This window comes from Hermetia illucens, chromosome 6 (assembly GCF_905115235.1).
Source record: "Hermetia illucens chromosome 6, iHerIll2.2.curated.20191125, whole genome shotgun sequence".
Classification (NCBI taxonomy): domain Eukaryota; kingdom Metazoa; phylum Arthropoda; class Insecta; order Diptera; family Stratiomyidae; genus Hermetia; species Hermetia illucens.
This window is the reverse complement of record NC_051854.1, coordinates 71,639,774-71,665,761: the sequence shown is the minus strand read 5'-3', so window position 1 is coordinate 71,665,761 and position 25,988 is coordinate 71,639,774. Positions and strand designations below refer to the sequence as shown.

Here is a 25,988-nt window from a genome sequence, read left to right as displayed (position 1 = left end):
TTGTTGCCGGACGCAATGTTGAACAGGTGCAAAGCAGACTTGGCATATTGATGCGACGGGTAAGCGGATCGATGACTGCTCACGCTTTCAACCTTACGCTGGAAAAAACCGAAGTAGTCATTTCTAAGAGGTTAATTATTTTCTTCTATTTGTAGTTAAGCCTAAAATTTATAGACCAGTAGCTTACTCCAAACTACAATTTCATTTTATAGTCTATATATAGTAATATAAAAGTAGTCATCCTGACCAGAAGGAAAATCCCGACCCTGCGTCCCATATCGATCGGCGAATTGACTATAGAATCAAAACCGGCGGCCAAAAATAATAATAATAATAATAATCGTTGGCGCTACAATCCATGTTGGATCAGGGCCTTGAAGTGTGTTAGAGCACTTCATTCAAGACCGTTACGGTACACTAGGAGGCAATGTGGTCAGCATTGCGCTCGCCCGAGATTATTACCCTGATTTGACTCAGGTACTCATTCACAGCTGAGTCGACTGGTATCCGACGTCAAATCACGATACAAATTCCACTGTCACCAGTGAGATTTGAACCGCGACCTTCCGTACGACAGCCTTCCGCTCTAACCACTCAGCTATCCGGGCACAATATATTGGCTTAATGCTCGACCCGAAGATGACCTTCTTCGAGTAAATCAAAGCAGCAGCGGACAGGGCTGCAGCTGGAGTTGCGGCCTTGAGTCGGCTAATGGCGAATGTCGGGGGCCCTATATCAACTAGGAGACGTCTCCTTATGGGAGCAACGTAGTCGATTCTTCTCTATGGTGCGGAGGTATGGGCTGATGCCCTTAACAAGGATCGTAAACGCCTCGCTCAAGTGCAGAGGCGGGCAGCTTTGCTAGTGGCGTCTGCTGATCGCACCGCCTCTGAACCGGCTGCGATGGTGATCGCGGGAGTGATCCCTGTTACCCTCCTTGCCAAGGAGCGCAGAGCTATCTACCGCCGTAAGGGTGAAAACTTGAGAGAGGTGGTTGCCCGTAAAGAACGTCAACGCACCCTTACCGAGTGGCAACTTTCTTGGCAAAATGAGTCAAGGGGCAGGTGGACTGCGCGGCTTATCGACAAATTAGACCCGTGGTTGAACAGAACGCACGGTGAGATTGACTACTTCCTTGCCCAACTTCTAAGTGGGCATGGAGGTTTTCAGTCTTATCTGTGCAGGATTGGGAAGGCGCGATCTCCTGATTGTATGTTTTGCAATGGAGTGGCGGACGATGCTGAACACACCTTTTTCTTTTGCTTTTGATGACAGAGAAGTGTTGAGTTGGTAGTCCGCCAGCGTGCTGTTACGGGAGTCCTACACACACTGCATAAACGCATTCACCTACCCTACTGCCAAAAAAAAATCCACTAATGGAGACTAGCTATAGATTGCGTCAGTCCTGAGAAGTAATGCCAAAACAATTGCCCCACAACAAGTGTGGAAAATATTTAGAATGTTTGTAAGGAACCTAGGTATGTGAATTCAAAATTACGGACATAACCTTATAATAATTTTTTTCCTCCATTGAAAAAAGACGGATGGACACTGAATCAATTTCAATAATTGAAGAGATCTGCCAAAAGTAGACAGTTTAATAAATATTGACTATAATATTATATTAATTCATTGTGACTGTTTTTTCGAGGTTATTCAATATCCCAGCGTTCGTTATACATTCCTTTGATAAAACCAAACATACAAACTTATAATGCGATTATAATGACGGATTCCCTGAGTTCACGTCACACCTCCAAAGTTAGTTTAATCTTATCAAGCTTGTCGACCCATTGATAAAATTCAATCCGGGAAGGAATTCGCGACTATTTATAAACGGTAGATTACAGCCCCTATTAAATAGTCGGTGATTTGAGAGTGGGTGGATGAGTACGCCTTCCTGATTTTTATAACAAGAAATATTATATCGTGAGTAACTGCAAAAAAATAAAATGCCGACCTTTTGTGCGATAACTTTCAATGAAAATCCTTCGGGGGTTTATTGCGGAGGGCAAGTATTATCCGGGAAAGTTTCCCTTACAACCAACCGAATAAAAGCAATTAGAGGTTCGTTTAGTGGTTATTTCCAGATATTTATAAAAGTGAGGAATATATTCCTAATATTTTATCTCAATTATTATCGATTGATACTACGAAAGTTGTAATCAGAAGCTGATTATTTTTAGTTGAAAATTTCCCTGAAAATCGTTCCGTTTCTTTAATTTAGTGATATTGTCATATTATTATAACATTGTTGTTGAGTTGGAAAAGTGTATCTATTGGAGAGAGTAAGTAGAGAGAAGAGTGGTTATATCGGAAATAGTTATCGAGCAGTAACAAAAAATTGACGTAAATGTCCGTTGTAGATAATACTGTAAGTCTCTATTCACATCAACATGCGATTAGTAGTTGCGAACAAGAAAATTCACTTATCTTCTTTGGTAATATTATCTTATTTTCGTCCAATCTATTCACTAAATCAATGCTTGCATATGTTTGATATTTTCCTTGCTTCCGATTCGTTGTTTATTTGTAGCTGGGAACTGATAATTTGAAAAAGTTTCAGGTAGTGATTTCAGGCTTATGGGCTGATAGGATAATTTGCAAAAGCGCTCTGACAGAAAACAATTGATACAATAATCAATTCGGCAATTTTTAAGGTGGTCAGGTACCCAGTATTCCAAATGTTGAAATTAAAAAACGGTCTTCCTTTTTCGGCTATAATTTAATTTATTGAAACAACACTTTTCAACCCCATCCCTGAAGATGGTCGGAATATTATGAAGCAAAGAGGGGGAGGTGAAAACTCCTGGTGGTTACCCCTCTTAGAAAGTTATGGCCCACCTAAGTTGGTTTTTTTATGCGTGAAAAGAAGGTATGAGGGGCAGTGCGGGAAATCTTCTCTTCAAAACCTCACTGCAAAATTGCAAAATAGCAGCGATCATCCTCTCTTAAATGGAACGCATTTTCAAATCATCCTGGTGAATTTGGATTTGCATACTCCATCCTCGCAGAGAAAGGCTGTAAAAAGGGCATGTAAGCGAAAGAATAAGATGCCGCAGTTGTCACCACTCTTTAAAAAAACGAAAATCGGCTATTTTCGTATTATTAGTAACCTTATTAGTAGGGCAAACATCATCGCAATATTCAAGAGATTTACAGAGGGGATTGCTGCCTTACTCCTCCACCCTTTACCCATCCTCGATGGTATGAGAGCCCCTTACAGATCGCAATGATGATTCATCGTTACTCATGACATTCCCGTTTTGCGCCGAAGTCTGCCAATTCAATATCCCCAAAGGCTGTCTGTCCTCACCTACGTCATCACTCCAGCTGAGGCAAGATCAGTCACTTCTTCTTTTTTTACCGTAGATATTGCCCTTATTGACTTTCTTGACGAGATCATCCTCACCCGTACGGATTAGGTGACCCGCCCACTGCAACCTATTTACCTACCTACCTATTTTATCCGCAACCAAACGGTCGCCTCATGTAGGGACAAGAATTCTTCGAAGGATTCTTCTCTCAAACGCGTCTAAGAGTTCGAGTTGCTGAGAACCCATGTATCTGAGGGATACATGAGGGCTGTCAAGTTCGTTATCTTGTAAGAGTTTTGACCCTATGGTGAAACGTTTCAAGCGAAACACTTTTTGTAAGCAGAAATAGGTAGCCAACAACCGTGCACGGATTTCATCATCATAGCCGTTATCGGTTGTGATTTTCGACCCTAGATAGGAGAAATTATCAACGGTCAAATGGTTGTAGTCTCCTAACTTTATTGTTCTCATTTGACCAATCTCATTTGATGTTATTACTTCTTTGGATTTTTGGTACTAACATTGCAACCCTATATTTCATCTTGCCTTCATTAAAGTGCAGCTGAAGATCACGCCCCAATCGCCTCCTGCTCGATCTGGATGAAGGTAGGCTGTCATCCTCGGGTTGTTCTTCTGATGAATATCATCTGCACAGGCTACAAGCTAAGTGGAGTTGGAGACGATTATGCCTCTAGCATTTGCATCAGCATCACGGATCACGTTTTCCAGAGCCAGGTTAAAAAAATGCACGATAGTGCATCCCCTTGTTTTAGACCGTTGTAAATTCTTTGTCTCTAGAGTGACCCTGCCGCTTTTAACTAGTCTCGCATATTGGGCAAGGTCAGCCTAGTCAGTCTTATAAACTTAATCGGGATTCCGAATTCTCTCATAGTCGTGTACAGTTTGGCCATTATATCATAGACGGCTTTAAAATCCATAAAGAGATCGTGCATCTGATGGCCATATTCCAACAGTTTTTCCATCGCTTGCCGCAGACAGAAACTATCACCTGTTGATAATTTGAGCCTCTGTATTTAACCAATTCGATTGTAATTCAATCGGCTACAGACGACTTATGATTCTTAACCTTGTGGGCTACATGCACTGTTTCCTCCATGTTTGGTGGTTGGTAGATTTTCTGGCTATTGAGCAGTTCAGCAAAATACGGTCGGAAATCTGATTTTCTTTTTGTTGCTATAGGATTAGCATCGAAGTGTATATGGCTTCATCCTACCGACTTATCGATGGAACTTCCGCGTCTGGTGCGGTTGCTCCCTCTACTTCACGAGCACGCTGGACTCTTAATTCTCATATTTATCCATTTTCTGTCTGTGAAGTGATTTCTCCACTCGACGAAGGTCGCGAAAGGTCCCCGCGCGGCCCGCATTTTTTGAGAGTGCAGCATTCTTCCGTTCCGTTGCTGACTTATATTCATGGTCGAAACAGGTGTTCCAATCCTTCCAATGTTTTTGGGATTGGGCTAAGTATTTCTGTGCCTGTCTGAATGATAACGTTCTTCAGGTGGTTGTGAAGATAATTTTACACTGCTTCATCTCCAGGATCTATGTTAGCTGCGGTTATTGCGGCTTTCCTCAGGATGGCTTTAGTGTTCAATTTCATCTGGTGGTGTTTTTATTCGGACTCGGAACATCATGCCAACAAGATAGTGATCCCAGTCAATAGTTACTCCCTATGAATGTGGTCAATTTGGTTGATTGTGGTCTGATCTGGAGAGGTCGACGATTGTTCGTGAACCGCTCTCCACGCAAACCAAGTATTTTCAACAACTATTTCGTATCACACTGTTAGTTGAATAATCCGCAGTATAGCCTGAACACGGGCTCCTTCCTAACACAATTGTTGAAATTTCCAAGTATGATTTTGATATCATACCTGGGTTATATTTTGAGGGTCCGTTTATCTGCCACGTGAAAGAGATCCTTCCCTGACTCCATTGTCACCAGTATTGTGTTTTTGATCCAATGGCTGAAGTTCATCAGCGCCTCAGTAAGTTTTTTTTATTTTTCAGTATTTTTTTAGTTAAATAGGTGCTTTTGAGTACCTTTCAATAGAAACCGAAACGAAATTAATACTTGACAATATCACGTTTTGCTGAATGACAAAATGACCATAAAGTTGAATTGTTAACGTTTCGCTACAAAGTGATCAACTTCGTGAAATAGATAAAACTTTCCCGAAACTCATTTCGGTGAATGCAGTCCATCACATCATAACGCAGGACCCACTGCAGAAGCTGACAGTTCAAAAATATCTGGACGTAATTCGCATAAAGCTTGGCTAAAAAGCGTCACAGTCGGATAGGCCTACTTCTAGAGCAGACGTATAGTTTTGCAGGTAGCGAAGTTACATAGTCTCCGCGTCAGAGAAAAGCCATTCATCTCTGAAAAAAGCGAGAAAACAGCCTGCCTTTATGAAAGAACTCTTCTTTGACTTTTTGTATTTAGTTCTTTGATCCGATAAAAGTAGAATCTGGGTTGTTGTTATTGGTAAGACAATACTCACCATACACTATACATGCAACCATCAAGCATGATGGCGCGAATAAGTTGAGGCTTCAACAACATCCCCTAGCACACTTATTGTGCAATATAATGTCCAACGTCGACTTTATATGCCTCTCCAACCGGTAAACCTTAACCTGGTTCAACATCTGTAGGATTTGTTCGAACTTCAGGCCCATACAAGGAACACCTCCCCAAAAAGAATAATAATTTCAGGAAGATATTTCCGAAAGCTACTTACTTTTGTTTTACTTGTATATGTTCATTTTCTTTTTCTTGGCTGTGGGCATAAATGTTTTGGTCTTTTCATCGTATTATCCCATACGTGTTTAGATGTGCGGTCTTCAACCTCCTCTCTCCTAAAACGATGTACCAACAATATTGGTGTCTCCAAATGGGTCACTGGTTAAAACGCTTGGCTGTCGTAATGGAAGATCTCGGTTCGAATCTTGTTGATGACAGAAGGGTTTGACAATAGTCGACTCAGCTGTGAATGAATATCTAAGTCAAATCAAGGTAATCACAGGCGAGCGAACCGTATTGCCTCCCACAGTATAGGGTAGACCTGTAATGTACCGTCACGGTCTTCAGTGAAGTAGTCTAACACACTTCGAGGTCCAGGTCCAAATGGATTGTCGCGTCAACGATTATTGTTAACAATATTGATAGTCACATTGCATGATATACATATGTATGACACAATTTATAACAACAGGAGAGGTGAAAACCTTTTCTTTTTACTTGAAACTTGGTACGCTTATATAAAATTACTATTTAGTACCTTTTTGTCACATTTTTTAGTACCATAATTTTCCCTCTGTCGACAACATAGGTCTTCTCATCTAGAGGGTCGTGAGCGTTAATGAAGTCTATATTTTGAAATTTGCTCCCAAGCGCAGAGTGCATACCCTTTGGCTTCTGTTTTCAAAATCGAAAACGTTTTTGGCTGACTAAAAAACTTACTCCGAACATGTGGTTTACTGGATGGCCACTATAATATATGGTGTAGCGGCTCTTTTCCAAGAAACCGGTTCCTGTCTAGCCCAGTCCTTGTGATACTGTTACATACACGATTGTCCTACTTATAAGTTTATTAATGATGCGAAAATAGCCCTTTTGTGGGGCACCATACACTACGGATTACCGCCACAATTCTTCAGGAGCATTAGAAACGAGGCTCTTTTTATCCAGTTTCTTCGAGATGGGGCTGGCAAATCCAACTTTACCATCATGACATCAAAATCTTCCCCATATGTTGTAATGAACCTAGGGGAAATAGGAGGATCAGACGACCGTTCTAAGTGGCCGTGGATGACCTTGAGGGAAGAATTATCTCAGAAACCTAAAAAGTTGGCGAAATTGACCGTGAAGGTCTGCCCGCAAAGACTGAAGCGCCATCAAGGTGCTCGGTTGACACGTTCTTGCACATTTCTGTGCTAGCCAGGTTCGAGAATGTGGGGGGTCATTGGAACGCTTTGATCCCTCACGTGTCATTAGCACAAAATTAACTGTCTATACTGATGCGTGGGTCCACACCGGATTTAAAAATAGACCACAAAAGAAGAAATTCGCGATCATTTTGCTTCTCGTCAATTTTCGCAATTAATTTTCCATCTTTAGAAACTTTTTTTGATATATTTTTATCGCTTTTGGCAAACACACAGCACGACAAGAACCCGGCGAACTGGAGATTTTTAAATTCAAATTTTGATTGGTCGAATCAAAGGGCGGACGAGATTCACTAATTCACAATAATTCACTTCAAGGGAAATTCAGAAAAGGCTGTTCCTGGTGCCAGCCAAAACCTTTCTCCGAATCCCACCGGCTGTTGACCAGCTGGCCACCCACGAACCGGTCCCCCTGCCGCTAGTCTCACCTTGAACTCTGTTAAACTCCGAGAGTGCATGTTGCAGCAGCATGCGCGTCCGCCTACGGATGCCGCAAATTATTCCCCCTGTCAAGATCAATTCCCTCGAATGCATTGAAATATGTGCAATCCGCGCGGAACATTAGGGTAACTGCACATTATGGAATGCATTATTTGAGCAAACTAATTCAGAAAGAGATGAATGAGATTCCGCGCCGGTCGCAGAGCCGCGGTCACTACAATGTATCGCCATAACATTTTAAAGGGTTACCGCCGCGATTTTGCAACGAGGTCTGAGAGAGAAGACTTTGCCTTTGCCTTCATACTTTCCTTTTTCTCTGGAGTTTATAGTTTTTTTTTTTTTTTTTTTGTAGGGTAGGGTAGGTGAATGCATTTACGCACCGACAGTAGGGGAGGGGAGGAAATTCATAGTTGAACCCAACCATCATGACATAAATCAGTCATCACTTTTTAAGGGAGGGTCGATGCTGCAATTTTTCAATAGGATTACAAAAACAGAACATTTCATTTTCCTCTGAATATCCTCTCCATCGCCGCTAGGCGCCGAAACATCGGCTTTCATCGATAGCAATAACATTTTTTTTTCCTTTCAACCAAAAGAAAAACAAATTTTCCTTAAATGTAATTAGAGGCCAACGCCTACACTATATACACTAATGTATATATACTTAGATGAAAATTCCAATTGATATCTTTCTAGGTATTTATATAACCGTCCGCGGTTATGGAGATGTTCGATGGACAGAGCATAGAACTAGGAATGGGGCAAATCGCAGGAGAGTAACAGACACTGTTTGGTATCGGGCTCATGACGACTACTTCAATTCTCGTGTGGATGTTTTACGTAGTCCAGATGGGAATCGTTTCGATTTGGTACCAGGAAAATATGAGTACAACTACCAAATTCTATTGCCATCTGAACTGCCCTCTTCCTTTAACGGCCAGTATGGAACGGTTCGATATGAAGTGATTTGTACAATTGATCGTCCATGGAAATTTGATAACGTTTTCAAACATCCCTTCACAATTATAAGACCCTTGGATTTCAACCAAGCAACAATATATATGGTAAGTATTGAAAGTTTTTGCCGAAATATTTTTCAAGTTTGTGTAAAACGAAACCTTATTAAAATGAAATTTACCTTCTCTGCCGGCTTGCCTGTTTTTTAAGGTTTTGTGTAAAACAAAATCTTATTGTTAGTGTAAACTCAATTTTATGATAAATTTTGTTTACCGAGTTCTAACAATCGCAAATACGTCATCTACACACCTAAAACATACTTTACGCATTATTCCTCTCGACATAATTTCTTTTTCGATCGATGCCATGAACCTTTCAGTGAGTAACGGCAAGAGAGGGTTCCCCATTGCTACTTCCGAAATGGTTTTGTAGAATCCATCACGAAACGTAAAATAGTTTTCGTTTATACAGAGCCTTGAAAAGTTTACATAAATTTTACTTTACCTCCTCATCGTCTCAATGCATTGTAGCTTCTGGATTAGCTGGTGAGATTTAGCCACTACTTACTGCTCGTCCTCCCAAGGGCCCGCCATGGGTTTTCGGTTGATATTTGATTCTTGGAAGCGCAGGATTTGGCATTCGGAGTCGCCCAATGGTCAGGAAGACAACATTAGCTTTCTTCAACGCTCGATGGACCCTTTTGATAGATTCGAGTAGCGACTTACTTCGCAATTCGAAGAAGTTTCCATTCTCCAGTTTTTGAATGACAACTTGGTCATACTTGGTTTTGTCCATAACGACGGCGTTATTCCTTTTATAACGACGACGTTATTCCCCTAGCCCGGGACTTATCCCCAAGGCAGTTCGGTTTTAGAGCAGGGAGATCCACGTTGGATGCTGTTATCCAGGTCATAGATGGGTTTCGTTGTGCTGATGCGAGGGATGGTAATCCCCGTAACGCCTGATATCAGAAATATTTTTAATTCCGTTAGAAGGAAAGACAAGCTAGGGACACGACAACTCATTCCAAGACAGATTGTCTAGTGCAGATATTGAGGGATTCCATGACCCGGGGCGTAGATATTGAGGGATTGTCTGAGAAAGCGCTTCCTGCTCTATGAGAGACTAGAGGGCCAGAAAAGAATGGAAATCTCTCTTCTAACGGGCTCCCGTCGCTCTCCGGAAGAAGTCGTGGGCTGGTGCTTTTGTTGAGCAGATATATTATTAGTACCCTGAGCAAATCCAGACCCTGTGGACTTTACAGGTGGTGTCTGCCTATCGTTCTGTCCCGGAACCGGTCATGGTGGCGATCGTTGTCCTTCTTGCTAAGGAGTAACGCTACTTACAAGCACAAGGACTCAAAGGAGATGTTTGTTCGTGAAAACAATATAATATTCGTCAACCACTTTGCGCAGACACAAAGGAGTTCTCTCCAAACAACATTGGCAGAGGGATGATTCAAGGTATTATCTGTCTTGAATGCTAAACAATGCGGGAGAACGGGAGACCTAGCCTGAAGCAACGTAACAAATGTTCCCAGGTTAGTTCGCTAACGATGGAGAGTTGAGTAATTATAATAGTTGGTATCGTTGCACCCTTTTAACTGCATAAACGTATTCGCTATCCTACCAAAAAAATAAACTGAAAGTAACCATAGCAAGATAGTTTTCCAAGGAGACATCATAGGTATTTGATAACGCCTAAATTGGTAAAGTAGACCTGTGAGTTGAGGCTTAACAATCCACCCAAAGGCAATTAAAAGAGATACAAATTTGTGGGCAAGCAACTTGCAAATTTAAAATTTTGTTGCTACCGAAACATCAACAACGCCTCGGATAGGGAATGACTTCATGGCTACAACCTTTGGCTATCGAAAACGGGCAAAGATCGGTTTCTGAAATGTGTGCAGGTTCCGCGACGACGGTAGTGAGGGTCATTTCTCAGAATTTTCTCCTACACGATGTAGTAGAGAAGGATGCTTTCTACTAGCAATCCCACTAAGTTCAAAGAAAGCTTCCTAAAGGTAACATTGTGATCGTAATGGACGATCTGAATGCCAAGGTGAGCTTCGACAACACTTTGCTCGGATTTATGATGGCGAAACACGATCCCGCCGACCAGAACGGTACTGGAGGGAGGGGTGTAAATTTCGACAACTTCAACTGCCTCGTCATTGGCTGCACATTGTTGAGAACAGAGCCTGCCATAAGCTCAGTTGGGTTTCAACTGACTAAGGCCGTACGAGCTATCAGCTCCATCACTTCGCAATCAGTAGAAAATTTAACAGCTGTCTATTGGATGGTGTCCCCGATGGTCGCTGATCGGACAGCAGATGGGCTATTACTAGCTCCTTTTTCAGGTGCTACATAGGCTGTCAGCCACGTCTCGAAGGGGCCTCAAAAGAGCTGAATGATTGTGGAAACACGGCAGCGAATCAATGAACGGAAGGGGTTGAAGATTCTGCTGACCGCTGCAAGTGATAGCAAGCGTGACGCGCTCAAACTTCAACACCGAGCGGGATCCCGAGAATTTCAACGTAGTATATACTGTTCGTTGGCATTCCGCTGGTCAGGAAAGCTTAAGATGCTGCAGATCGTAAGGATTTCAGAAATATATATCGCATCACTTGATGATCCTGTGAAAGACGTCAAAGGTTGATTTCTCATACATGTTGGTATCATTCCTGGGATAGATTTCGAGGGTCCGCCACTGCAACTGCCTCGTAGAAGGTATTTTTCTCCAACTCTGCAGTCTCCTCTGTAGATGCGTGAACGCAGCAAGTTTCATTTTTTGACTAACTAAGAAACCTTCTTCGAACACATGGTTTACTGGGTGGCCACTATAATATATGGTGTAGTGGCTCTTCTCCAGAAAACCGGTCCCTGACGAACGCATCTCTTGCTACGCTGTTACATCAGCGTTATATTGAGACAGAGTATCGACTAGCTGCTGAGTAATCTGTACAGGAAGAGCATGCTCCATGAGAAAATGCGCATGCTAGTTTTCAATGCAATATTATATTGCGAGCGATTACTAGCGTGTTATACCGCCTTCATCCTAAACGACTATTCAGTTCACCTCTGTTTTAAGCTACTCGTTCACCCTCTCTTTTCTGCTGCTTTGCATTGTCCAAGGGTTATCGACTTGAGGATGATAGTGAGAACAAACCGAATAGAGTATCAACGATTTTTAGCCTGCGTGTGATGGCTTCTTTCGAAGATTCTTCAGTTAGTTTTTGGAATGTTTGTATCAAGTAGACTGTAGTTTCACAGACCTCCCTTAAAATGTCTGCACCATTTATGCTGGATAAGTAGTAGAATACTAAAAATTATAATTTGACCTGTTGATTATGCATGGAACATTGAAAGCATTACTCCTAAATTGAGTATAATTACAACTACTTCAAGATCAGATTGATTTAATGCACTACCTTACTCCATTTTTAGCAACCCGTCGAACGACAGGAAACGAAACAATTCTCAAGAATCTTCTGTTGTGGCCATGGCGGCGAAATCTACATCAAAGGAAGCATCCCCGTTGGCGGATTTGTTCCTGGGCAAACTATACCAGTCTCGGCGTTTGTAAAAAACTTAGCAAGAGTTAGTTGTTATGAAACCAACGCTTGCCTCGTTCAAACTGTAGAGTATCGGAGCTACACACCTCATCGGAAAAGCAGATTCGAGGTGACACCAGTGACTCTGAACTTATTTGGTCCGTTGGAAAAGTATGAAGAAAAGGAACTCAGTTGCAATCTATGTATTCCTGCGATTGCACCAACGAGTCTCAATTCGTGTAACATTATTGAGGTATCATACTATGTTGAAATTCAGCTTAAAACTCGAGGCCTCCATAGCAATATGACTGTAAAATTACCTGTAACGATTGGCACAATTCCATATTTTTATAATTACAATGCAATGGACACAAGCGTACCAACAACATCACGAGGAGCAGTTACCCCAGATGGTGAGTTTGCTTCTATTTTTACTTAGCATAAATATGCCCCATTATTATTTCAATTGACTACTTTACAATTCTAGCCCCTCCCGCTTACGAGGAAGCTATTAAACTGGGTCCAGTTTACTCGACCAACGACGAACAAGATCAGTACATGCAGAACGTTGATTTCTTGCCAAGATATCCTGTCTATAATTTTGCAAATGGCACCGGGATCCAACCCGATAATACAGCCCCTGCCATCACAACTCAACCAACTGAAACCAAAGAGAAATATTGATAAAAGGAAGCAAATACGGACAACTAACTTACCAGAAAATTAGGTATACAGTACAACGGGTGACTAGCTGAGAATGGCGAAATGGTTTAACCACTAAAGAGCGTTAATATTTGAAAAGTGGAGTTCTGTCAATAACATGTTCATTTGAAGGAAGACCCCTGGCTAAGATTAATCGAGAAAAACCACCAAAAAGTCAAAAATTAATTCATCTTTTTGAAGAAAATAAAATATTGGATGTAAGAAATGCTTTCCTTTCTGCAAATAATTAGCTATTAAAATTGAAGTACAGAAGCACAATTCCTTGAGTCTCGTAAATAGAATGAAAGTGAAGCAATAACTGACGAACCCCTGATACAACCAAAAGTTTAAAAACTTTAAACATATGAAAGAAATGCGAACAGAATTTTCCTTCCTTTTTAAGGTTTTGTTTGCAGAACAAAATCTTATTAAAATCGATTCAATGTCTGTCTGTCTGTCTGTCTTTCTGTCTGTCTGTCTGTCTGCAATTTGGTGAGAAGGTGGAAATTGTGGACCCCCAGACATGCAGTGAGTGATATCCTTCTACGTTGAGATTTAGGGGTAGAAAAGGGGGGTGTAAAAATTGTTCCACCGAATATACTCATTTGGGGTACCAGATGAAAGGTCTCGATTAGTACTTTTCGAAGCCAGTCTTAGTTTTTAGATTTATTATGTGGGAGAGGTCGAAAGTGATGATTTCATAAACGGACCCATTCTCAGAAACTACACAACCAAAAAAAAAAACCGAAAAAATCATGAAGCTGCCTCTATATAGTGCCCGATATCTGTTCAAATTAAGTTAATAATTGTATATTATCATATTTTTAGCGAAATTGAGTAAAACCCGCCTTAAGTATATCCCAGAGTTACAAAAGTTGGTAGTAGTATAAAATAGCTTATTATCCCCAAGTTTGTTCAAAATCATACTATTAGTAACAAAGTTACAGTAGCTCAAAGTTGACTTAACCATGTAAATTTACTACAACTGAATATCAATATCACACTAAAGTGAGTAGTCAGACACGCCAAATGCATATACATAACGGACTACGTACAAATTGGATAGTTCTACACTTAAATATACTCACAGAAAAAGCAAACAAAACCTTTCATACCTGAAGCGCCCAGCTTTCGGTTTCCCGACTTGTTTATTTGTACAATCCTAAGACCATGGCTACTGTGGTAAGAGCAACCAACTCATAGCATTCACAAATGAAAGCAGCTCTCCCACCGTCCAACTAAAGATATTCCTTAGATCCTCAAAGAATGGTTTAGCTGGTGTCCGTACCCTGTCTCTGACTAGAACTGGACAATCGCAAAGAAGTTTAAGTCAGCTTACACGTTATGTAGTGGTAATGAATGAATGATCTGATTACGGCGTCAGTTAGTTGAAACCCAACCGAACTTATCCCAGGCTCTATGCTGGAACAATACGTCACCAATGACGAGGCGGTGAAAGTTGTGGAAATCCATGAACGTCCAAATATAAATTGGGTCAACATCCCACTTCCTACACTTCCTTACAAAGGATGTTCTTCAACCGCTCCTTGTTCCGTCCACCGGATACCTGAGAAGTGAAATTTCTCGAAAAATTTGTTGCCTACATGAAGGCTAAACACAGGAGGTTCATCTCTCAAGTCAGTGTTCGAAATCGTATGGTGGGAAGAAATCATTGCGCATGTTCCAATTTCTACGGTGAATATGCGAAAAAAATCCGCCTAATAATTCTGGTGTTAGTGCTGTATATGTGATGCAATGCCCCCCAAACCATCGGCACAATGACAGACCAATACATGAACCGGAAAGGCCACGGGCAGTTAGCTATTTCGTCTCTACGGTACGGGCGCCCTAAACACTTGATTTGCTCCTCCTGTATTTTGTCTTTTTGATTATCTAGTAGGAACTATTCCGTACTGGCTAACAACGGAGCATGATATAGTTATGCTCGTTATAGTGTCGATTTCTGTGCCTTGCGGGATTCCGTTCCAAATTGGTAACACAATAGCACGCGCGGATGATAAATTCGTTGAGCTGGTATGTCCAAACCGTACAGCGCCTAGTTTTTTCCGTCCCTGGTGATTGATGGCATAATCAAAAAAACATCTAAGGGCAACAAAGAGCCACTCTAGCGGTACTTGATCAACTTGGGTACTGCCTTGGTGGGTCTTGGGTCGCAATGAGAAAAAAATAACAAATGCAAAGTACGAATAGAAATGGAAACGTTCTGTTTTTCGGCAGCTATTTATTGACTAGTAACTAACTTCATAGTTGACCCGATGAGTAATTTACTAGGTAATATACATATATTGAATATTTATTTATTATATATTAAAAGAAATAATTTGCAATTTCTAATACAGAAAGTGCAAAGCGTTAGAAGACGCGAATTCCATGTCGGATTGCTTCTGGCGGCTACCGCAAGATGCACTCTCTTGAGCTGGGCGCGGGTTCTGATAGGACTTTGAGTGGAAGACTTCGGTCCAGGTTAAAGACCATCGCAATTGCACAGTCCTATACACCAAAGGAGAGGCCCGAAATGGTGGAGAAGGATGCTTTCTACTAACAAATTGTGTGATCTGAATGCCAAAGGGGGCTTTGCTCGGACGTGTGATGAGAAAGTACGATCTACAATCCTAATGATAATGGTGAGAGGTTTGTGGATTTCTGCAGTTCACACCACATCATCATTGGTGGCACATTCCTCGAGCACAGAGCTTGCCATAAGGTCAGTTGGCTTTCAACTGACAGATATCGTACAGGCAATCAGACCGCTTTGCGATTACCCGTCGGATAAGGAGTCGTCTTCTGCATGTACATAACAAGAATAGCACTGAAATCAGCCATCAAAAAAGATCGCACGTTCGCTAGAGTGTGGCGTCCACCACTTATCGCAGGGTTGGAGAATTGCGACCTGACAAACTCAACATTCATTAATTGTATGATCCAGCTCCATAGTGGGGAGTATATGGTCGCTATCAAAAATGCTCTTTTCCCGGGTGCTACGCTGGCGTTGACCACGTCCACAAGGGGCGTAATAAGATTTGGTTGACCCGAAGCCATCGAAGGCTCAATTCACTGCTGCAAGTGATGTCGGGTATGATGCGCTCGAACTCCGATTCGATGCGAAATCACGGAATGTTCAACGTAGTGTCTGCCGCGACAAAAGGAAATTTGTTATTGCGCTAGTCAGAAAAGCGGAAGCTGCCGCGTAATGATTTCAGAAATGTATACCGCAACACGAAAAAGCTTGGATATGATCGCAAATCTTTTGATGTTCCCGTGAATGACCTTATCAGTCGACTCCGCATTCACGATGACGAGCAATTGAAGAGTTGGAAGGAACACCTATTCAGTTTAGATCTTCGCTTCATTTGTTCTTCGTCGATTTCGAGGAGGCTTTCAATAGTATGAACAGGGAGCGTTTCTAGCATACTCTACGCAAGGGCATTCCGTAGAGAGTGGTATCTATTATCGGAGCACTATATGGTGGAGCAAAATGTGACGAGCTGCATCCCATTGAAATTTTAGAGAAATTTCAGGTCCAAAACGGAGTCCACCGTCGGTATTATTTCTCCTAGCTATCGGTATCGTTTTTCATGCTGCCCTGTTCGAAGGTTGTGGAGGACTACGACATCTTTCTTCAAACATCTCTATTACGCTGATGACATCTATTTGCTCTCCCACCAAGTTATGGATCTTGCCCAAATGGCGCTGGATTTGAAAGAAAAACCAGTAGAGTTGAATTGATGGCAAGCACCAACAAAACCAAGGTTTTTAGTCTGACGAGTCACTGCACTCTCCGTACCTGCGTTAATGAACAAAGTATTGGAAACGTTGATCAGTTTGTATAACTAGAAAGTGTGTTTTTTGCCGACTCTTAGTAGCACTAAATCTGCACTCGGTGCCTCGTCCAAATTTGTAATAGCAGTTATTTCATCCCCAATATCAAATTGAGACTTTTCTTTGCTAGTATTCTTTCGATATTACTATATACGATATTATACGGGAGTAGTTCCAAGCCTTCGTCAACACCAGTGTACGGCGTATCATCGAAGCATGCTGGCGTGATAATATTTCAAACGGAGAATTTATACGATGCACAAACCAGTCACCCGGATTACATTAACACATTGCACATTAAGGAGGGGCGATGATTGCACTGCTGGGTAGGCCATGCAGTGGAAACTCTTCTGCCAAGATCACCGACGTGGGGGTCGTCCCAAGGGAACTTGGCGCCGAAAAGTGGAGGAAGAGCGACGGTGTGTCGGGATTGCTGCGGGTAGTTGCAGGGCATTTCAACGAACGATGGCGCGGAGGTGTGCTGTACCCCAAAAGGGGTAATTAGAAATCATATATTCAGGGGGGCTAGAAGAATACATGGCGAGATATAATGATATTTTCACCACCGATACGCCAAAAACTGAAAAAGGCTCCAAAGTATGCATCTATCTGTCAAATAGAAACGGGAAGTCGGCGGTCTACTAGAAACAGTAGACAACCGTATTTCAGGATATAGAATCCTGAGAGAGACAAGTGGGGTAATTGACAGGCGATTTATGGACTTGCGCGTCACAATCTGAAGCCAAACCATTTTGAGGGCATTGAGTAATTCCTTGGTCACATTAAAAATCATTCGGGAAAGTAAAACTCGCTTAAACTATATATCTAGTTCCAACGCAGTGGTACTAATCTGGGCAGCTGATTATTGTGGCCCAGGGCTAAATGAAACCTCCAATGCCTTACCGAAAATAGGTTCGATCTCAATAATGACACTTCAATTATCAAATGAGTTGCAGCATTTCCTAATGGGACGCTTTCTATAAAAACAGGGGGCACTACTTAATACCTGCTAAACACAGCCTGTCAGAACAGAACAGAACATTCTGCAAAGTTTATATGTGCGTGCCACTCCTATGGGTGTATCAGATGTCAGACTTTGGTGCTGATTTACTTCAGTTTCGGAGGGTAGTATCACAGCCTGCAATACATAAACGAATCTGGGATATTCCATTAGATCAGGGCGTCGACTACAGTAAACTAGAGCGGCCTAAGTAACCAGGATCTAACAGTTTTCTTCACTATACTCGCAGACACCCACTGCATTGGCGTATATGTTTGATACCATGGATGGAATTGAATAGTATACAGAGGTATAAAAGGGGCAAAATTGGCCGTTGTTACGATGCTGGTACGCAGTAGAGGCTAATTTTCTGCAAGATCGAAGCATAGTGGAAACTTGGCACCCAGAAAGCTTGGTAACTCATATCATGCTCTTCAAAACTCGGTCACGGATGAGCATATATATATATCAACAGAAAGTTCCCGCATGCACTTTAGTTTTTATTCAAAAATTATATGATGCCTATACGTGCAAACATACTCGTAATAATATAACCATGAAAGCGGCTTCCCCAATTCTAATCTAATCAACTCTTCTAAAATATTGATAAAATTCAAGCAAGTACTTATGTGTGCTGATATTTGGGCATAAGCGATAGATTGCAGTGCATAGTGTAGTGCTTTAGTAAATTTGATAATCTACGGAGAAACAGGTTCGAATATTGCGCTTCTAGTGTATTTGCATAAAAAAGGACATGCCTACCTTGTGCTTTATAACTTTTAACGAAAGTCCGGCAGGGGTTTATTATGGGGGCCAAGTATTGTCTGGAAAAGTCAGCCTTACAACTGAGCGAATAAAAGCAATAAGAGGTTCGTATGAATCATTATAGTATTTCTTTGAGTGACATACATACATAATTTGTGCTTTACGAATGTTCCGTATTCGCAATTCAGATTGTTGTTACTATATTCTGAGGTAAGTCAGAAGTAAATTCATCTTGGACGACTGATAGATTTATAGGAGATTCAAAGGAGACGGTAGGTCTACCAAATTTATCCTCACGAAATTTGAACCATTACAGATACCGTAAAAGATAGAATAGTACATATAAGTGGAAAGAAGTTCTTTAAGTAGATAAAAAGAGAAGATTAGACCAATGCGTTGAAAAACTGTGTGACTCTGTTAAATTAACTCTTATTTCAGGCATATACATAACCGTGCGAGGGTACGCAGACGTTCATTGGACCGAGAATGCAAACAGAAATTCATTACATGATAGATCTGAAGGATATCATGCTCATGACAACTACTTTGACTCTCGCGTTGACGTACTACGCAGTTCTGATGGAAATAGTTTCGACCTGGCCCCAGGCAAATATGAGTACAATTATCAAATTACCTTACCGCCTGACCTGCCATCCTCTTTCAACGGCCAATACGGAATGATACGGTACGAAGTCGTCTGCACTATTGATCGGCCTTGGAAGTTCGATAACGTTTTCAAGCATCCCTTCACAATTATCAGGCCGTTGGATTTGAACTTATTGGCAATAAACCTGGTATGAAGAGGAACCACAGGTTCATCCTAGAAAGCTGTCATATATATAACTATGAATAGAAACATTTTTGAGCCAGGATTATTCTAAACAAGTTACGATTTATCTTTTATTTTCAGCTTCCTGTCGAGCGGCAAGACAGAAAGGAGTTCTCCAGAATATGCTGTTGCGGCAATGGTGGTGAGGTATCCATAAAAGGAAGCATTCCATGTGGTGGATTTGTTCCAGGACAAAGTATACCAGTCTCGATATTCATAAAAAATCTCTCGAGAGTTACTTCTTACGAAACAAACGCTTGCCTTGTTCAAACCGTTGACTATCGTAGTTACACACCATATCAGCACAGTACATCAGAAGCGAGGCTAGTGACAATCAATTTATTTGGTCCTTTAGAAAAACGTGGGGAAACGGATCATAACTGCAATTTATGTATTCCTGCGATTCCACCGTCAAGCCTAAATTCATGCAATATTATCGAGGTATCCTACTGCGTTGAAATTCAGTTTAAAACACGTGGACTACATACTAATCTAACTGTGAAGTTGCCAGTAACTATTGGCACTATTCCCTACTTCACCGGTTACAATCAAAGGGAAGAAAGTGGGACGTCATTTTCTCAAGCAGCGGTTGCATCAGGAGGTAAGATATCTAATATATCTAAACTACAACGCAAAGATGTGCACTTCGCCAAATTTTGCAGAAATTAAATTGGCAAATCAAACAATAGTGGGAGGAACTAATGCAAAGACTAATTAGCAATTTTGTTCTCTTGCGATCATGTCAAATTTATTTAATAATGTATAATTTTTATTAATCGATTGTTGTTTTAATTTCTAGATCCGCCAGCCTACGAAGAAGCTATCAAGTTAGGACCAAATTACGTCACAAACAGGGAAGAAGATAAATACATACAAAACGTTAATTTCCTGCCAAGGTATCCGGTTTATAGCTTTCAAAGTAGCAATGGCGTACAACCAAATGACAGGATTGACGTGGTAACATCTCAACCAAATTAATCAAAGTATAATAGAAGCATCGAACTATTTTACTTTTTTGCATTTTTTTTATTATCATTGCAATATATCCAAAGAAAAAATATATCGTACATATTTAATCCATATAGAAGGCAGTGCAATTATCATCCTTAAACTACTCGGGCTGGAATTTATGCCAAGGAATTTGGCACCCTCTAGCTAGGTTTGTCTCTATAATTACCTTACCGCGGTGATGAGGTTTAGTAGATTCCTGTCAGACTTCCGAGTGAATGCAACGTATTTGAACAGTCCTCTCTCAATAAAGTCGAAAGTGCAAAAGTTAATTGAAAAAAAGGGAGGTTAAATGTTCGGAAGCTGAAGCACAGGAACAATTTGCATGATGACCTATGTGAAAACGCCAAGTAGACGACCGGTCACTGTCCCCCCAATAGCCAGATCCTGACTCCAAAAGTATGCACCCCATTGGGGATAGCGAGAGAGAAGTTCAGTCGAGATTCGAAGGCAACCCAGAAGCTGCTCCCGACATAGGTCGGGAATCGTCGAAAGGCGACAGCCATCAATTTAAGAGGGGTTTTTCCTGACTTTCCCCTCTATAGCATAAAAGCTAACTAAGCTAGAATTACTTTAAATGAAATCTAGAAGGAAGCTACATAATAGTCTCTAGTTAAAAGGTTATCCAAATTCGTAACAAATACATTGTGCACCAGGCCATCAAAAACATTGTCAGAGCCATTCATAGTACACGAACAGTGCCAATTACGAAAAAATTCTTCCAAGAAAGCAAGCCACTCAGGCAACACAAGTGATGTCGCGTTAGCCAAATCAAACACTCCCAAAAAGGAGATTCGATGCTGGAGCTAAAGACGTCTTCAAACAAAACTGCTGAAAATTGCCTCGGCTAAGTTAAGAAGTCCTTAGGGGAAAGGGGACAATTTCGGGTCAGAAAACCAGAGATTATGATACAATGGAAAGACATTAACAACCAAGGAGGATTTTCACGAAGACCTAGAAAAACAGTTCGGGCCACCCTTTTGCAAGGTTCCGCATCCAGAGGGCTGAAGAAGGCATACGGAGGCACGCAAATCACAACTATTAGCTTACCAGCTGAAGCAGCATTCAAACTAGTGGCGGCTGGTAAAGTAAAAATAGGTTGGGCGATTTGCCGACTCAGGGAGCGCTGTTTTAGACGCCTGGAATTTGGCCACTTTCCGGCGGTGACAGGTAAAAAAGTGAAGAAAAAATGGGGAAAAGGTCATATGTTCAGGAAGTGCATGGCTGACCCTGAATGTAGGTTTTGCAAGGCGAAAAAGGGCGTCGACTATCGACACGTTGCAGGCAGCAGCAGATACCCAGTGTTTTGGAGCGCCTCGGACACAGGAGAGAAGTGAGGTCGATGCAAATCAACCTCAGCCACTGCGAGGCGGCGCAAGATCTACCCTCACAGATCATCTACTACAAGGGAATTATGGCAACAATAAGAGTGTTGTCTGGGCTACAGATGTAACTAGCAAGGCGGCAATATAGGAGTGTGGAAATCAAGCCATTCGAGAAGTGATGGAGTTTCCAGAAGGTGGATTTGTCAGGGCAAAAATAGCTGGCATCTATATAAATATAGTTACTGTGCTCCACCAAACGCGGGGATAGTAGAAGGAGGAAATGCTAGGTATGCTGTTCTCGGATGCAAAAAGTCGAAACCCCAAGATCATAGCGAGTGATTACAACGCGTGGGCTGTGGATTGGAGCAATAAATCTACGAACACCCCAGCGACCGAATCTTGCTTGAGGCTTTCGCGGAGCTATGCTTGAAGAAAACACGGAAATGTATTCACTTTTCACCACATTACCGAGTAGGATGGTCTGGTTTGTTAGCGAGTGAATGGTATACTCATAGTGGCCACTAAGCAATTTTCCCCCAGATCGAATTCGGGCCATGTGGCGATGTGTTTTCTTACGGAGCTGGTCCGTGGAAAAGTTTAAAGAGGATGCATTCATGGAGATGCTATTAGAAGGCCACAATTCGGGTTTTGCAACTTTAGAAAAGGTAAAGCAAATGATAAAACGCTTTAGCGACGCTGCTATGCCGCGAAAAGGGGGTCAAACTATTGGTGGAATGAAGAGATCGTGGAGTTGCGGCTGCATGTTTTCGAGCTAGAAGGATCTGCCAACGATCTAGAGGAAGACCGGACTTCGACGAGAAACGGCAAGTATATGCGAACTTTCGAGGCAGGCTCAAGCAGGCAATACGGACCAGCAAGCGAGAATGCTTCAATCAACTTTGCGCAGTGGCAGACCAAAATCCCTGGAAAACAGCGTTCAGGGTGATTATGAAGATGAAGGGGCTCAATGTCTTCATGGTGCTCTTCGCTCCGGATAAAGGGGATCGGAAAAACATAGATAAGTATTGGACGTTTACACTGTAACTGTGGTAACAAGAAGAAACTTGCAAAGATTTGCTGGAAAATCGGTGATAACTAAGCTCTGGTTTGGATGCTGTTCCTAATAGAGCCCTTAAGTTCGCTGTTAAGACCAGACCCCACTGGTTTGTTGGGGTATTTGAAGGGTATTTTTCCCGCTCGTTGGAAGAGGCAAAAACTTGTTTTGTCCCGGAAACCCAATAAGCAACCGGGATATCCATCATCATACCGTCTAATTTGCCTTGCCGACACGGTAGGCCAAATGTTCTAAAGAGCCGTCTAGAATAGACTGCTTCTATCATAGATTATAAGGATGGCCTATCAGAGCGCCAATTTGGATTTTGATAAGCACACCCAACGATTGACATGGTAGACCTGGTTTTGAAACTGACTCGAGATGCCATGTCGTCTAATAAATATTGTGCTATGGTGACGTTGGAAGTCGAAAATTCGTTCAATTCAGCCAGCTGGGAGTGGATGAAAAGCTCATTGGTAAAACGGATGTTCCTAGTTATTTGACTAAGCTAATCGAAAGTTACCTCCCGGAAAGGGTACTTTGGTACGGTCACAGCAGGAGTACCACAAGGCTCAGTGTTGAGTCCTTCCTGTGGAACTTGATCTACAATGGTGTCGTTGCCTTTCCCGTGCCAAAGGGGGTCGGTTGGTTTCGCAGAGATCTAGCCGTGGTCGTCTTCGTGAAACAACCTGAAGACGTTGAAGTGTATGCTAACGAGTTATGTAAACGTAATCAAATGACAATGTAACTAAAATACTTAGCCAAATAAATTCCAACTTGAGTAAATTAGACCTCGTCATATTTGGAATCCGGAAAACAAACAAAATTCACTTGCAAACCTGAAATTGGACAGCTGTTCAAAGTCAAGACAAATACAAAAACGCAATTGTATACAGGTATGTCGCATCAGCATAATTGAAATATATAAAACGTGTAAACATAACACTCGCCCCATTGCAGTTGTCCTCCTTTAAGGTAAGCAGAAACTCTTTCCGATTTTAATTTCACAAGGGGTAGTAATTGCGAAACGTGAATAAAATTCTCTTTCTTTTTTTTCTGGGCACCTGCTCGCTACAAAATTTGCGTCATTAGCGCGCATGATGCCTAACATTGGAGGCCCAAGATACAGTTGCAAATTACTTGTGGCCAGAGTGGCTTGTTCTATACTATTATACGCAGCACCAATTTTGGAGGAGCACTAGCATGTGAGAGCAATCAGAGAGAGTACACATGACTTAGCGCTTAGCGGCGCTAAGGGTGTGCAGTGCCTTCAGAACAATCTCAGGCGAGGCAGTATATGTTATTGCAGAAATTATCCCGGTGGACATTCTGGCAAGTGAGGCACGCTTTCTGATCCACCTGAAAAGAATACATAATACAGAAAGGCGGCAGGGAGAGTCGATGGAAAAGTAGCAACAACGACGGGTTGACTCGTAGAGGGGTCGCTAGACCCACACATTGATTCCCCGTACTGAAGGATGGATTCAGCGACGACACGGCGAGATTAACTACCACGTGACCCAATTCCTGTCAAGGTATGATGGTTAGAGGAAGTATCTGCACGAATTCAGGTTAGATCATCATCATCAACGGCGCAACAACCGGTATCCGGTCTAGGCCTGCCTTAATAAGGAACTCCAGACATCCCGGTTTTGCGCCGAGGTCCACCAATTCGATATCCCTAAAAGCTGTCTGGCGTCCTGGCCCACGCCATCGCTCCATCTTAGGCAGGGTCTGCCTCGTCTTCTTTTCCTACCATAGATATTGCCCTTATAGACTTTCCGGGTGGGATCATCTTCATCCATACGGATTAAGTGACCCGCCCACCGTAACCTATTGAGCCGGATTTTATCCACAACCGGACGGTCATGGTATCGCTCATAGATTTCGTCATTGTGCAGGCTACGGAATCGTCCATCCTCATGTAGGGGGCCAAAAATTCTTCGGAGGATTCTTCTCTCGAACGTGGCCAAGAGTTTGCAATTTTTCTTGCTAAGAACCCCAGTTTCCGAGGAATACATGAGGACTGGCAAGATCATAGTCTTGTACAGTAAGAGCTTTGACCCTATGGTGAGACGTTTCGAGTGGAACAGTCTTTGTAAGCTGAAATAGGCTCTGTTGGCTGACAACAACCGTGCGCGGATTTCATCATCGTAGTTGTTATCGGTTGTGATTTTCGACCCTAGATAGGAGAAATTGTCAACGGTCTCTTGTTGTATTCTCCTATCCTTATTCTTCTTCGTGTTTGTGTTTAACCAGTGCGGTTTGATGTTGTTGGTTGATTCGTCTTCGGTACTGACGTTGCCACCATATATTTTGTCTTGCCTTCATTGATGTGCAGCCCAAGATCTCGCGCCGCCTGCTCGATCTGGATGAAGGCAGTTTGCACGTCTCGGGTGGTTCTTCCCATGATGTCGATATCGTCAGCATAGGCCAGTAGTTGGGTGGACTTGAAGAGGATCGTACCTCTTGCATTCACCTCAGCATCACGGATCACTTTCTCGAGGGCCAGGTTAAAGAGGACGCATGATAGCGCATCCCCTTGTCGTAGACCGTTGTTGATGTCGAATGGTCTTGAGAGTGATCCTGCTGCTTTTATCTGGCCTTGCACATTGGTCAGGGTCAGCCTAGTCAGTCTTATTAATTTCGTCGGGATACCGAATTCACCCATGGCCGTGTACAGTTTTACCCTGGCTATGCTATCATAGGCGGCTTTAAAGTCGATGAACAGATGGTGCAACTGTTGTCCATATTCCAACAGTTTTTCCATCGCCTGCCGCAGAGAGAAAATCTGATCTGTTGCTGATTTGCCTGGAGTGAAGCCTCTTTGGTATGGGCCAATGATGTTCTGGGCGTATGGGGCTATCCGGCCTAGCAAGATAGTGGAGAACATCTTATAGATGGTACTCAGCAACGTGATACCTCTATAATTGCTGCACTGTGTGATATCTTCCTTTTTATGTATGAGACAGATTATGCCTCGTTGCCAATCGTCAGGCATTGATTCACTGTCCCATACCTTGAGCACAAGTTGATGAACCACTTGGTGTAACTGGTCGCCTCCATATTTAACCAATTCGGCTGTAATTCCATCGGCTCCTGGCGACTTATGATTTTTTAGCCGATGAATTGCACGGACTGTTTCTCCTAAACTTGGTGGTGGCAGTATTTGTCCGTCGTCTTCAGTTGGCGGATCTCCAACTCGCCGATGTTCTGGTTGTTCA

At 42.2% G+C, this 25,988-nt stretch overlaps 2 protein-coding genes across 2 annotated transcripts; both read left to right on the top strand.

Annotated features, from left to right (window-relative positions):
• The first annotated feature begins 1,872 nt into the window (after window positions 1-1,872).
• LOC119660502 (arrestin domain-containing protein 2-like) lies at window positions 1,873-13,146 on the top strand. Its single transcript, XM_038069099.1, has 4 exons — window positions 1,873-2,067; window positions 8,428-8,795; window positions 12,135-12,654; window positions 12,729-13,146. The coding sequence occupies exons 1-4, from the start codon at window positions 1,953-1,955 to the stop codon at window positions 12,923-12,925; spliced, it is 1,200 nt and encodes a 399-aa protein (XP_037925027.1). The 5' UTR covers window positions 1,873-1,952; the 3' UTR covers window positions 12,926-13,146.
• Window positions 13,147-18,413: 5,267 nt separating this feature from the next.
• On the top strand, window positions 18,414-20,399 carry LOC119659384 (arrestin domain-containing protein 2-like). Its single transcript, XM_038067443.1, has 4 exons — window positions 18,414-18,652; window positions 18,987-19,342; window positions 19,459-19,978; window positions 20,177-20,399. The coding sequence occupies exons 1-4, from the start codon at window positions 18,538-18,540 to the stop codon at window positions 20,353-20,355; spliced, it is 1,170 nt and encodes a 389-aa protein (XP_037923371.1). The 5' UTR covers window positions 18,414-18,537; the 3' UTR covers window positions 20,356-20,399.
• The last annotated feature ends 5,589 nt before the right edge of the window (window positions 20,400-25,988 follow it).